Raw genomic sequence first — 14963 nt, 5'->3', positions numbered from 1 at the left:
CCTCGCCCGGCGCCAGTGCGAGCGCGGAGCCGTCCGCGCCCCGGGGCACGGTGAGTGCGGCGGCTGCGGGCAGAGGGATGCGCGGGGAGCGGGAGTGCGCGGAGAGCGGGCGCGGGGAGCGGGGGTGCGCGGGGAGCGGGGTGCTGGAGGAGGGGGGATGGACGAGACCCGGCGTGAGGGGGCTGCGGGGCAGGCGCGCTCCTTCTCCCGAGGCCGGGCTAACAAAAGGCGGCAGCCCCGCGGCTCGGCCGGCACCGGCGGAGTCTCCCGGGGAAGGGCGCCCGCCCCCTCGCTTTCCAACTGCTGTTTTCTCGTTCGGTGTTCTCGGCGCCCCTGGATGCTGGGAAGAAGCAGTCGGGGAGGGAAGTGGTGTAGGATGGGAGCCCGCCGTGCCCCGCTGCCCGCTTGTGGCACTCGTGACTCGGAGGGGTCTCCAGGCGCCGTCGTCGTGCTGTGGGTGCACGGACACGTCCGGGACTGCATCATCCACTGTCCTGCTGCGGGGCTTGAGGGTCCCTTTACTGCTCTTTCTCTGCGGACAGTTGCCGGGCATCACAGCAGCGGGAGGTTTCGTATGCGCTCTCACTGTGTTACATGTTTTAGTAAGCAGTGTAGTGTTCCTGCAGGGAGTTCTGCTGGCAGGCACCTTGCAACGAGATACTGGGACAGAAGCTGAGAAGTTTTATCACCTGGTTGGAGTGACCCACAGACTCCTTAAAATGGCTAGGAAGAGAATTGTATTCAAACGGAACACTTAGCCAGCATTTTTCTTTGTAAATTTGGGAGGAATGTGTCCCACAGACCTCATGTGCCTTCACTCCAACTTCTCCCCTACTTCTTCTGTTCACAAGGTCCAAAGGTCTGCTTTTCTCATTCCCTGCTGTAATGCCTTTTAAATGCTGATCTCTGTATGTTCTTCTGCCTAAAAAGCCCAGCCTTAAATTTCGTTGGGTGCCACCAGCAGCACCCATTGAAACACGTTCACTTCTCCTCCCAGCCTGAGCCCCCTTTAGCTCTTCTAGCAGAGGGGTGAGGCTCAGCAGCTCTCTGTGTTTGCTCAGCCATGGGGGCCTGACTCTGCTCCTCCTCAAGCAAGGTGCTCGACCAGATTTTCCTCGACACCAGCAGAAACAACCGTAGGGAAAAATCAGTGCCCTAAAACTCCTTTGAGTAAGAGGGGTGAAGTCCAGGCCAGCCTACAGCTGGGAGAGGGAGGGCTGCTCTGCAAGTCCATAATGTGGGGATTTAGAGGATTGAGAGCTTGTTGGCCCACATTAAATGGTGCTTGGCACCTCTGGTTCTTTAATCGAAGAGGGAAGTTCAGTTTGACTGAAATCAGGATTACTGTAAATTTTAAGGAAAGTTCATTTAATAATCACAGAGGCTTATCTTCCAGAGGTCAGCAGGCCAGAGGTTTAACTATACAGCATTGCTCAAAAGGCAATAAAGACATACAAGGCCAGCTGCAGCCTATTTGGCATTGCTCTGCAGAGAGGGCTGCTGCCGCAGCACGTGGGAGCCCTGCCTCTGGGAGATGGTTCTGCAGCAGCCAGGGGCCTCCACAAATGCCTCTGTCTTCAGTAGGCCTGAACAGATTTTTTATGAGAATAAAAGCAGGGTGATGTAGAGTCCTTCCCCCCGGACAGAGTATCCCAGGTCTGGCAGCAATGGGTGAAAAGCTGGGCTCTAGCAGGAGGATGCAGCTGGCATCGGTGAGCAGATGGACTTGGGAAGGCTGCTGAGGGAAGAGCAGTGATGGGGAAAACATCCTTCCTGCCTTTATTTAGTTAGGGTGGACCCCATTTTAATGGTCAGCTCTCTGCGTGAGCAACCATCCTTCACTTGGTGTTTGCAGAGCAGCTGGCATGGTGGAGCCTGGTCCATCCCATCCCTGGGCTTCTTCACCCCAGCAGCAGTGTAAGTAAATAAATCAGGAGGATATGACATCAAACAGGGTGTTTTATAATGCCCTGTGTGATTCCCACTTTGCTAACATTTGTTCAGGCCCAGAGTGACTGCAGCTGGCGCTGGCAAGCTGCTGGACTTCAATGGGTGTGGGAGTAGAGCATGGCTCGTGGTCAGCAGGATCAGGCTGTAGCCACACTCAGTATCTCAAGGTGCACCCCACTCAGGTGCTCCAGTCAGTAGAAACCATGGTTTAGGAAGTCATTCCCAAGTTTAACTGGACTGGAAAGCTTGGCTACCCTTGATGTGCTGCATTGCTGCATGCTTGCCTCTGTTCAGATGAGAGCCACTTCCCTAATCCTTTACATTTGAGTTGCACCAGGGCTGGAATTAGTGGCAATGTCCTTGGGTTTAAAGAAGCGTGAGGAATGTCAGTCAGCAGTTGTTCGGAGGGAAGGGGATTGGGTGGGTTTTTCATGTAGCTGTAACTGCTGCGTTGGCTCAGTTCTAGAGGCTGGGATCAGAAGGGTAAATTTATGCCTTTGAAAGAGGAATTTGATGGAAATGAAACCAGCCCACTTCACCCTGATTAGATTTCATCGTGTTGTTCCCTCGAAATGCCTTCAGCAGCCTGGCAACAAGGGCAGAGATTTGAGAAACATCCAAAAATTAAAAGGACGTGGTTCCTATGGATTATCAGCCCGTCTGTTATTTTTTAAAAAAAAAATCTCATCTTTGCTATTCTTTCAGCAGCTCAGAACAGTGTTGAAGAAAAGTATTCAGGGGAACAATAAAAATAGGCAGGCCAAGTGCTCTCCGGCAGCGACCTGATCCCGTCTCATGTGCTGCAGAGGGCACAGATTCCTCTGCAGTTACAGGCGGGCTCCGGGCTGCAGACAGGCTCCATTTCAGCCTAATTTAAGCAAAGTACGTGATGATAACTGGTGGCCAGTACAGTTATAGTGGGGACAAGGCCCCCCTGCACGATGGCTGCATCCTTGTCATGTTATGGCAGCTTAAATTTCCCTGGGTAGATGGGAGCAAATATGTGCTATAGTAAGGCATAGCTCTGAAAACTCAGCTACAGCACTGATGGAAATATCAAGCCTGGAGTGGGTTTGTCAATACTGTGTTTTCCCATCCAGCCTAGGCAGAAGTAAGTGGCATATACATTCCTGTCCCCAGGGGCAGGAATGATCTGCAAGGAGAAGGAGAAGCTGGGATATTTGAAGTGACTCTTGCAGCCGAGGAGTTTCCCTTGTGAAATCATGGTTTGGTTTGTTTGTCTTCCTGTGCAGACATTGTTTGCCTGGGAGCCCACTCACTCAGTGTTGGCTAGAGTGCTTAATTCCCTGCAGACCAGACTTTGGGATGGATCTGCTCTGTGTCGGGCAGGGAGTGGTTAAGCCAGGCCAGAGAGAGGTGTGTGTTGAGAGGTGGATTGAAAGGGAAAGGTTTTATGGGGCCCAGTGGCTCTGTTGTGAAGGATGCCAAACCTCCAGGCCGGGAGCTGGGGGCTATCACTGTTGCAGCAAAAAGGAGCTTAGTTTCTAAATGACTACTGGCTTTACTACCTTTTATCTGTCAAAGGTTTGCAGGGGTGATGCTGATTAATGTCCTGTCCTTTCCCCAAGTCTGTCTATTCCCTTCCTCTTCCATCTCACCAGGCTCAGCCTGACACTGTTTATTAGGCCACTTGTCCCTAGTTTATGAAGAATAAATATTGACACTGATGGCTGCTTAATAGGATTTGGGTTTGCTGCTTTCTCTCTGAATGAGTTTGGTACTTGTGACTCGATTTGTGTTTGGGGCTAGCTCTGCCAAGGCTCCATTTTGGGAATGGTGTTGGTAATGATGGTGTCACCGTGTGTGCTGCATACCAGCAGAGGCTGGGAGTGGGGTTATGTATTGCTCCCCTTTTCCTGTTGCCATGCAGAGATTTCCAGGCTGGGACTCCAAATCACTGCATGTCCCTAGCGAAGGTGTGACTTCCTTTGAGAGGGTGCCGCTGTTGCCGCTGGGGAAGAAGAATTTTTGACGTTTTGTTAGCCTGTAACTGCTGTGAAGGTCTCAGATCAGACTGCCACTTGGCAGGGATGTGGGTGGTCCTCTCCTGCTTCCTTAATGTGCTTGGGGTCGTCCACTGCAAGGAAATGCAGCCCATGCTGTTTCACAGTGGTTTGGGTAGATTTTGAGACGTGTCTGAAGTGAGCAAAGTCCCATTAAAAGCTGATAGGCATTTAGGCTAAGTGGGGTTTTCTTGCGTTTCCCAAGAGCTGTGAAAGGTTTTGCATCTACAGAGCAGCACCTTCATGTTCCTGGAAACCCAGGAGCATCTGAGACTTTTCTCTGGAAGTCAAAGCCATACGCTAAGCTGTAGTGGAATTTCTCTTGACTCTTGCTGGGAGTGGTTCACCTCAGTGTTACTGGAGGGCAGCATCACTGGGGAAGCCATCTCATCCAGGTGAGATTCCCACAGCCTCTGCAGGTGCTAATCCAGCCCTGCAGCTGTTGCAGAGAACATCCCAAGACCCAGCCTCAGATCTTTCTTCGAGCCCAAGGAATGATTTGGGTCTAGACTCAGGATCACCAGACTAAAACACAGTAGACAAGGGTGATGGGGAAGAGTTTTCCTGCTGTCAGGGCACAGGGAAGAGGTCCCACACTCAGGGCTGTGTACAGGAAAGATGCTTGTGGTATCTCCTCAGCAGAAGGATGGGAGATTACTCCTAATGCTGCTAAAATAGCTCCCTGCTGGGGGGAGTGGAGTCAGGAAGGCCAGTTTCCCCTTTTGGGGTTTATGTGAGAACAATGGGGATACACAGAGGCTTAGGGCCAAGTGAGAGGGGACAAGGATTCCCCTCCCTCATCTCATGTTCCTTGTCATGGTTGCAGCCCTCATCCTTTTCCAAGTTCATCTCTGCCAGACTGGCAGATGATAAAAATATTTGGAGTGACAAACTGATATTTATTAGCTTAGCAGCCAGCACTTCTGTCACTTGCCTTGGTCTCTCTCACTGAGCTGGCCAAGTCCTCATCTCCTTACTCAATCTATCATCACCTCTTACTTGGGCAAATCTCCTGCTGAAATCCCCAGGAAGTAAATGGAATGCTTTGTTGAGTAAGGTGCTCAGGAATTTGTCCAGGAAGAGGTTGGCGTGTGGGATGGAGAAGCAGCTCAAAAGGGGTAGCTCATATTCTGGGGATTAGGTATTGCTACACTTTGAAAGGTGATTTAGACCTGTACACTCCACCCATCCAGTAACTGCAATTAAAATCTGGAATACCAGGAAGCACTGCAGATAATCAGGTTAGAGAGGGCTGAGAGACAGCTCAGCTGCTGCAGACCTGAGTCCTTGGTGCTGAATGTTCACTGTGCCTGTGGCAAATGTGAGTACGAGGATTTCTTCTGCCCCCTCTGAGGAGATGCTCAGATTGTCACTCCCATTAGTACAAGTCACTGAGAACAGTGTTCAAAAAGCAGCTGAGCCACTGCTGCAGCACTTTGGCCACATCTGTATTTCTCTAGGAGAGCTGCTGGCTAAAATTTCAGGGTGTATTCCTTAAAGCACAAAGTGTCACCAGTGCAGGCGAGGAAGAGAGATCCAGCTGTGCTGGCAGAAGAGATTAATGCCCCACTTCATCCATCTGCCACTGGAACAGTTCCTGTAAGCACTCCCTTAATCATTAGCTTTAAACCATTTAAATTGTTGGGCTGAACTGACCTCATTTGGTTTGTATGGAACATATTAGGAGCTGCACTAGCAGATGCAGCCTGGTCCCAGGTCCAAGCTGCTGGCAGAAGAGTGTCCCAGAGAAGGCTGGGCTTGCCTTTCAGGTCTGCACCCTATGGCCAGGTCCCAGGTGGGACATGTCTTTCCTGACATTCAGACACCCCTAGGATGGCCCTTTTATAGCTGGAAAACATCACTGTTCTGAAGGGTGAGTGTAAAAAGAGTAGTTGTGGGAAAATACCTTCTGCTGATTGCATGTCTTGCTGTGAACATAACTATTCTGTCAGCATGGCAGGCTTGTGGGCTTTTCCTATGGAAACATTTTAATTCCCAAATCCTAAAATGGAAACTAATGCTTATATTGCATTATACGAGTATGGCTTTTCCTTCCTCCTTGTGGCTGCTTTTCTTTGTAGGAGCTGCAGTTACATTTTTTGTTTCACTTACACTTGTCCTTTAGAGCCAGCTTGTGCTTGGTGTGTGTAATGTTAGAGATGTTAAGTGTTATCATTTATCAGAAGGACTTTAGATCCACACGATTCAGTGTGGGGATACCCCAGAAGCTGTCGGGATGCTGACTTACCTGTGTGTGGTGGCTGTGGCTCTTACAGGGACAGGTGTTTTAGAGACTCTCCAGCTTGCCTGAGCACTGCTGTGCATCATCTTCTTCTCAGGACCTCTGCCCGACAGATCTGATGCACAGAGAGAGCTGATCCCATTGTTTTATGGCCAACTCTGAAGGATTGTTCCTCACAGCCTCCTAGTCCTGAACAGCCCATGAGGAGAGGGGTGTTCTGATTCCCCAAACTGCTCCTGCAGTGTCCCCAAAGGCATCTCTGAAAAACCTCAAGAGATGCTTGGTAATGGTCAAGAGCAGGTTTATAGGATAGTCCTGTTAGTTGTGGGGTAGAAAAGAATGAAACTGTCATTTCTCTGTGGTTTTACTCCTGTCTTGACACAGTTAGTAGGTAGATGTGTTTTTGAGAGGATTAAAGCTCTCTGAGCACGAGGTGCAGGTAGAGGTGGGGTGCAGGATGGATCACACACTGCTTTTTTGACAGGCCAGAGCAGTTCTCACCTCTCAGTTGTCTCATCCCGAGAAGGTGAGATCTCCCCTGAGCAGGCAAAGTGCTGCTCAAGTCAGTACTGCTTTGGAGTCATTTGCTTCCATTGAACTTGATCCCAGATTAGAACTTCAGGGAATGAAGCCCCAGTCCTGGGAAGATGTGGGCCAGAGCTGCACAGAGCACACTTTTGGGAACAGGCTGTGTGGGTGGTACTGGGGCACAAAGAGCAAGTTGTGACAGAGTCTAACTGTACACCACTAATACAAAACGCCAGGAATTCACTAGGGATAAACGCTAAATCCTGAGCCTACAGGTTCTTCCTTCCAGCCAGGATCCAGGTCGTTTTGGCAGGGCTGTGCAGGGGGCTGTGCGCTCCAAGGCGGCTGGGCAGCACAAGAAAGGACTGTGGGCTTCGGGGCTCCGTGCCCAGCTCCTCCAGGGCCTGCTGCTCATGCAAAGCAGGGAAGGCCCCCGGTTGAGAAAGCGTGGATTTAGGGTGCCTCTAAAAGCGGGGCAATCTCTGGGTCGAGGTCTGGGCGCAGTGGAATGCTTACTGTCAAAGCTAAAGACCAAAGGGAACGCTGCATATTGTGGGCCTAAATGCAGCTGGCACAAACCAAAAATGTGCATGTGAGTGCCTTTCTAAGTACCCAGTAATCCTCCAGGGCAAAACGGGGATTAGGGCTCTCTCCCAGACAAAGGAGGAGTTCATTTTCTCAAAGATCCCTTGGCCAGTGAAGTGAGGAACCCAAATGAATGCCAGGGCTCCTTTCAGCTCTCTGCTTGCAAACAGGTACGGCGCCGGAGCAGCTGGTTTGTGTGGGGCTGTGCAAACACAGCACGGCCACATTGTGGGATTGAGGTCAGGTCAACTAAAACCCATCCAGTCCCAGAGAAAAGAGGAAGCCAGAAAAATGCTGGACAAGTAAGACTAGACAGTGTTGCACAGGGAAAAGAGGGTCTCCTTTCTCCAGACTTTTTTCTCAGTAGACCTGAAGGTCAACACTCATTGAGGTTGTTTAAGTTGGAGTTGCCTGAGTGAAGAGCCCCCTGAGAAGGAAAGCTGTGAGTCTGGATTAATTCCAGGTGACTTCTCAGCCTCTGTTGCTTTGCCCTGAAATTCTGCGTGCTCAGAATCTCCACGTAGGAGCCATAAGACTGAAACTGATGGGTGCCTTATTGTGGGATGCATCCATCTAAAATTCACCATCCTGTGATTTCTTTAATTTGCCTTCAAGCAATGGCCTCTGCAGGTAGAAAAACACAAGCCCCTCTGCACTGTTCCTGGGAAAATTCTTCTTTTCCCTTTTGGGGATTGGCTTATGGCACAAAGATCCGCTCTAGTAATCCTGTATTACCAGGTATCAGGGTGGATGTGTTTGTGATGTGTACAGAAAATGTGCATTAAGTAGTCCTGTTTCTTAGGAGCAGCAGCACTGTGAATGGGTATGGGGTTTGTGGTTGTTTTTTTCCCCTGAGCTTTACTGACCCATCTGAATCCTAGACATGGATATTATTGTTTCTACTTGAGAACTTGGACCTTGCTGCAGATCTCAGGGAAGAATGCCTAATTTATTCCCAAGATTCATGTGCTCAGTGAGCCTTACTGAGATTTCAAACTCTGTCTTGCTCTGCTTATGATGAAAATGTGCTTCCAGGAGTTACACAGGTGGAGCCTGTTGTGTTTTGGATTAATGAACCAGCCTTGAATTCCTCGTGTGCCTAATTAAGACTGTGGAGTTAAACCTGGTTGTTTCCCATCTCAGGTGAATCTTGTAAGTCACGAGGTAGAGGTTTTACCCAAGGACTGAGACTTTCTGGCAAAGGTTTTACAGGTTATTAGTGTGAGAGGTTTCAGTGCAATTTATAAATATTTTTCATGATAAGTTTTGTCCACATCTTTTCTTCTGGTCTTGGTGTGGCTCGGGAGTCCTGTGAGCAGAATAACAAACATGTGCAGGCTTTGCTGCTACCAGGAGAGCACCTGATAGTGCTCTGACACACGGGCACTTCCAGTGCAGCTCAAGGAGATTCTGGGAGTGTGACAGAGCTGTGGATTATAGGCTATTTCTGGGCCAGCCACAGGAGGTAATAAAATAAGAAATACGTCAGCAATCCAGGCTTTTCACTTCAGGCGGAGCAGGAGGATCCGCCAAGCAGGACAGCCACAGCCAAGGTGGGTGCCTGGGATGGGTGTGGCGTCTCTCTGCTCTGCATCCCTCTCCTGGCAGCACAGAGGAGACAGCAGGGCTTGCTCTTTGCCAGGACATAGATGGGGACTGCCGTGGAGGTGCCGTTTGCATTCCCAAGGAGACGTAATTCCGGCTCGGCAGCTGCTGAGAGCTTGCCTGTGGATGAGGATAGCCAGAGGTGAAGCTGCCCAGCTCTCCTTATGTCACTGGGCTGAGCTGGGGATCTCAGGCTGCCCTGTGACATTGTGTAACGTGGGGTGCTGTGAGGATAAACCAGCACCATTAACCCCCCAGGCTCCTTGCTGCCTGTCAGAGCCCGGTTCAGCTTTGTTGCTGCTTCTCTGTTTTTGTGCCTGTGATGTGCTGTTGGCTGTTTCTGTAATGGAGAAGGGTTTCCTCTCAGGTTCTGACTTAGGACAAAGGGAAGAATATCTGGAATGCCTACAAATAGCTGTAAAAGTTGGAAGAAGAGTTCCTTCTCAGTTCCTAATCTCAGTTTTAGAAGCATCATTGTGTAAGCAACTATTTTCTTTTTGATTCTGTCACTGGTTACAAATGCTCCTGCTCATCCCAAATTATTTAAAAATGAGAATTTAATCTCTATCCTCTCTTCTAGAACAATATTGGATTTAGAGGTAACAAAATACTAAAAATTACTAAACCTGTTAACATATGGGGATTGGATCCTCTGGCACTCAGATCATCTATTACTGTGGCAGCAAATCAGGTGTTGGTTTAAACTCAGCAATCATGGCTCCAAGAGGCTGGACCATTAAGAAATACCTATTCTGAACAATTTTTTAAAAATTAAATAATTTCTATACATACTCCAGGTGCTGTTTATGGCTCATCTCAGGCATATCCTAGACTCTTCCCTGGAACTACAGGCAGCCAAGCCAAGAGTACAGGATGGTAGTGCAGCCAGAAGAACTGTAACACTCTTGTCCTGGAAAAGAAATGCTATGAACAGACAAAACTTCCGAAGTTGGGTTTGTGCCGCCTCCCTGTGCAAAGTCTGTCTCCTCTCTGGAAATTACAGCCAGGCAGCTGAGCTTGCACTGCATCATTTCCTCAGTAAGAGCAGTGATTTATGCTGCTGCCATTACTCAGGGAGCTGTTGTTATGAAACATGGAGTTTAATTAATTAAGAATATGATCTCTGCAGACCCAGATAATTGCTGGGAGAGCTGCTGGGCAGAGGCACCCACCCACACTTTCTGTCCAGGCTGGTTTAGAAAACCGATCTGTGTTGGAATGTGAAGGTTGTAAATAAGGATAAGGAAGACTGAAGAAAGTGAGGAGGAAGAGCCAGGAGCCCCAAAGGTTAAGATAAGTGCTGTGAAACGTTCCAAGCATGCAGGTAGCAGGAGGTCAGCATGGGAGGCAGATAAGGGACCAGAGGAGCTCAGACTCAGCCCTGCTCAGAGGCAAAGCATCTCCCTAAAACAGCAACTGAGTTCTGCAAGGACTGTGGCAGCTCAGGAGGCATCCAATGGCAGCAACTGGCAAACCAGTCTTGTGGGGAGTTGATTAATATAAAATAAGGCCACCCATGTGTTCTTGCAGAGCTCTGAGGAAGGTGGTGAAAAGGAGAGAGAGTTTCACAGATGCCTGCTGTGGAAAGGCTGTGCTGGCTGTGTGGAAAGAGATGGATGTGGGGTCAGGAGGTTCTGCCTTTCTTCTGGAGGGCACTGGAAACTTCTGGAGGCAGGTTTCCTTGAAAAAAGCCCTTAATTTCTAGCACTGTATTCTTTCACTGTCAAGCAAGCAGCAAGGAAAAATCCAAGCAGGCCATATTTTTAGATGAGGGAAAAGCTGAGCACAGTGTTCTCATGGACATGTGTGGTATTAAATACCAAAGGCACCATGGAAGCAGCAAGTATAAATAACAATTCATAATTAAACACAAACTTTGCAGAAAAGAAAAGATTTCAGAGGCAGCTGCCAGCCTCAGGTGGGAGGTAAAGGAGTTTTAAATAGACTGTGTGTGCTGGGTTTCCTGTCTCCCACTTGAGAGCTTTAGAAACAACACGATAACAAAAGGAACAACTGCAGACCCCTCCTTGCCAGGCATAATTTTTAGCTATGGAATTGTGAGGCCCTTTGCAGCATCCCAAAATAAAATGCAGCCCCAGGCTTTAAGAGCATCCCATCGGGCTGGGTGCTGCCACAGGGAGCTGGAGAGCTGTCCCGGGGCAGCTGGAGCTTTCAGAGAAGGGCCACTCTAAGGAGAAGGTGTGAGGACAGCCAAGAGGAAAGGTAGGCCCTCAACAGCTTTGCACAAGAGTGGCTGTCTCCATGTTATGGTGGAGAAGTGTCTTCACAGGGATTAACACCCTCCTGGTTGTTAGACTGAGCTGCCTCACCTAGGAATGCCACAGAAAATCCTCTGGGATAAGCAGCCAGGTAAGGCAGAAGGCTGAAAGGACAGGATGGGTACTGGGCTTGGGGTCCTTTTTGGGGGGGACAAAACAGCCCTGCAGCCCTGGCTGGCCTCAGCTCTTGCCCCTGCCCTGCTCTCACAGGGACCCCTGTATGGGGACCGTGCCTCTGGCTGTGCTCTGGCCCTGAGCTGGGTGTGCTTCCCAGCTGGAAGGATCCTCATCTCTTGTGCCCCCACTGCGAGTGATTAATGTTGTTATTTCTAGAGCGGCTGATTAGTTTTCAGTGTCTTACTGAGCCTGCCGTGCACCACAGAGCTCTGCAATTACAGTTTTCTAAGAGGTTGGGGAAAAACTCTGTTGCATTTCCTTGTTGCCCCCAACAGCACCTCCAGAGCCCATGGAATCACTAATTAAGGGGTCTTTGTGAGGTAAAGCCCAAAGTTATGCATGCTGGAAGCACGGGTTGCTCCTGGGAGGGGGAACACCCAAGCTGCTTATCCTCCCTCCCTCTGCTTGGGGCTGCCCCTGGAGGGTCAGGCTGTGCAGGTCCCTGTGGAAGGGACTTCCTCAGCTCTGCTCACAGCAGAGTTCAGGGTCTGTGGTGTCTCTTGCTTTCTTAGCATACTTCAAAAGCTGCTTTATCTTAAAAAAAAAAAAAAAAAAAAAAGAGTCCGAGTGCTGAAAGATGACTAGGCTGCCGTGCCCATGGAGCTGTAGGCACTTAGTACTCCTTTATATCAGTTCCTCAGGCTCTTGATGACTCTTTTCTTGGCCCAGGGGCAGTTTCCCAGTCCTACATATTGTCACTGGCTCCCTCAGAGACAGCTGGCCAGATGGCAGGCGTGAGCAGCTTTGCCTACTGTGTGTGGTACCGGTGTGGTGTGGCCTGGCACGGCCAAACTCTGCTCTCCAGGAAACGAGCAGGGAAGCACAGGGCCCTGTCCTCCAAACACTGAAGCTGTGAACGTATTTTGCTCACAGAATTGTAGACCTGTTTGTATGGATAAATAATTTACATGCAATCTTTTAGATCCTCATCTGTCGCAAGCCTTCTGTCCTTTCCGTGTCTTGCAGTGAAATCTCCTCTGGAAATTGGTAATTTTTCATGGTAAGCTTGGTGAGCAAAGAGAACTAGAGCGTTTAAGGATATTGGAACTTCCAGGGCTGCAGGAGAGGAGATTGTGCTCCTGGTGTACAGTGAGGCTGGAATGGGAGCAGGGAAGGGAAACTTTCAAGTTCAGTCAGAGACTTGACATCACCTTGGAGGAGAGGAGTGGCAGAGACAAAGCAAGATGGGATTTGGCACATTGAAAGAAAAGGCAGCCAAGGCAGGATTTGGGGTAAAAATTGGATGAAGATGAGCAGGGTGAGCAAAAAAAGGCCCTTCCGGAGCAGTCGCTTTCTCTAATCGAGGTGAAAGTGCCGCTGCGCTTCCCTGCTGTATCTCATCCGCAATGGGAGGCTTAACATTCCTGCCTGGCACGTGGGGGCGCGGGCAGGGAGCGCAGGGGAGGACCCAGCCGGACACAAAGACGGCCGGTCTCTCACCGGAATGGCATCCGAGCCATCTCAGCCATCCAAAGCCCCAGATGCCGGCATGTGGGCTCAGCAATTGCAGCTTATCCCGGGCCAGGCCTGCCGCGGGCAGGGAGAGGCGCAGGGGGTCTTTCAGCCCTGCTTTTATTCAGCGTGGGGGTTCCTTGAGCGAGCCGAAATTTCAAATCCCTTCTGCGCTTTGGGGCTAAAAATGGGAGCGAGTGGGAATAGCAGAGCGGTCCAGCAGGAAGGAAGGAGCTGAAGCGATGGTTACATAGTGTTTTTGTGACTTGGAGCGGGGTGAATACGTGTTTGCTGACTTGGTGGAAATATCAGTAGGGGTAGGACAGGTTTCTCTTTCTCCCTCTCACAGTGTGGACCTTCCTCTTGGCTTTCCTCTTGTGTGTTCAGAGCATTCCTTGAGCTCTCATACATGTGGAAAAAGCGTATCTCACAATGTAACCCGTGAACTCCGTGCTTGGGGATTTAGTGTCCCCAAATGCAGCTGCAGGATAATGAGTTCTGTGCCGTGGACACTGAGCTAATCTCACTCCTGTGTGCCATGGGATTGGGCAGCTCCTGCAAAACACTCATGAGGGACACTCACAGAGCCAAGCACTACCTAGAGTAGAGAAAAACAAGGATACACATGACCCGATGCCCCTGCCTTGCCCTCTGGGTGTGTGCATTGCCCTCTTTCCTAAAATCCTGTTGGCTAAAAGGCCTGAGGTTTTTTGCGTGCTGGTGTTTACCTGTCCTTGCTCTCCTTTGGCAGGGACACCCATGCAGCACAGGGATGCACAGAGCTGTCTCCCAGCCCGCTCGGCCAGGACTGCGTGACCACTGACTTCCAGCCCAGCAGAGCCACGTGGGCAGCAGGAGTCAAGCTACGGCTGAAGACCAGGTGAGAATGTGTTTGTGTGTGTCCCTGAAACCTTTGCAAAGCCAGGGTGGAAAACAGTTACTGCTTTGGCTGCCAGTGTGCCTGAGGGGCACTCACGGGGAAGGGGTGCTGAAATGTCTCCTGAGAGGCTTTTGTCAGCGCTGGTAAAGGTCACCAGAAATGCTGAACCCAAATATCTCCACAGAAGTGGTGTAAGTCTTCTCTGACTTCCCAGCTTCAGGTGCCTGGCATTCCAAAATCACCTGGCTTCTTCAGAGTCTGGGCGCTTTAGTGGGAGGTCATGACTTCTGAGTACCTGTCTACATTTTAGAACGATTAACTGTCTTCACAAATCACTTTCCTGAGCTGCTCTGGGTTGGCTGGTATTATGGCTGAGCCTGACTCCCCTCCATTGGCTATGCAGTTTAGGACTGAGTCCTGCAGCATCTGCTCAGGCAGAGCTTTTGATGGCATCAGAAGAGCCTCTTACATCAGTCAGCTGTAATCTGGGTGACCTCATAGATTTTTGTGTCTCTCTCTTCTGAGATTTGTACCGTGAAGTGGAAGCAGTGGCTTTTATTTGGAACATTGTGTTTGGGTGAGACTTTGACTTATTAGAAATCAGGAAGCTATGCTGATTTCCTGGAGCTGCTGGAAATGTGGCCCAGTGCCTGTGAGTGAGCAGCTGAGGAGGGAATTCCACATTCTGGTCTTTTCAGCAAGGATGTACCTCTGGAACAACCTCCCTGACCTTAGTGGAGGTGCTCCAGCTTCTGGCCACTGTAGGCAGTCATGGATGCTGACCCTGCCCAGCCTTGGACAGAGCAGATCTTAGAGGCTGAAATATCTCCTAAAGCTGATTTTGTTCAGGAGAAGTTGATCTCTGAGGGGTTGGGACTCTGCATTTCCCCAGGTATGAGACCCACAGGGAATCTGGGAGAGGAGCTCCCCTACATCCACCACCTCACTATAACAGTGAGTCATTCACCATATACCCTCTGTAAATCCTTCTTGCCCAACAGTTTAGTAGCAGATCTTCACAGAAGGTCCACAGTTTAGCATTTCACTTGGATAAATTTGCCTTTGGGTGCAGAGCCAATGTTTAGCTTAACTTTTCCGGCGGCATTGGAAGCTGTGCCTGCACATGTCAGTTTGACCTGGGCTGGAGCTGTAGTTACAGACAGGAAGCTGTTCTAATGTATAAAATAGTGCCTGTGGGAGAGTGTTTCAAACTCAGCAGCCTTTGCTTTGGCCCAGGCAGC

General features: G+C 50.0%; 1 protein-coding gene across 6 annotated transcripts in view; it reads left to right on the top strand.

Annotated features, from left to right (window-relative positions):
* The window catches only part of SHROOM3 (shroom family member 3), a 110834-nt gene that overhangs the window by 71251 nt on the left and 24620 nt on the right, over positions 1–14963 (top strand). For 4 of the 6 annotated variants that reach the window (XM_039709469.1, XM_039709468.1, XM_039709470.1 and 1 more), the window contains one exon: positions 13594–13722. In XM_039709469.1, the coding sequence (XP_039565403.1) occupies positions 13594–13722 (129 nt within the window). Of the gene's footprint in view, positions 1–6; positions 51–13091; positions 13498–13593; positions 13723–14963 lie in introns of those variants that run through there. The other 2 variants (XM_039709472.1, XM_039709474.1) reach the window with 2 other exon arrangements.

The sequence above is a fragment of the Passer montanus genome, unplaced genomic scaffold (genome assembly GCF_014805655.1).
Source record: "Passer montanus isolate IOZ18808 unplaced genomic scaffold, ASM1480565v1 scaffold210, whole genome shotgun sequence".
NCBI classification, from domain to species: Eukaryota; Metazoa; Chordata; class Aves; order Passeriformes; family Passeridae; genus Passer; species Passer montanus.
The sequence above is the reverse complement of the archived record's forward strand: the minus strand, read 5'-3'. Positions and strand labels throughout refer to the sequence as shown.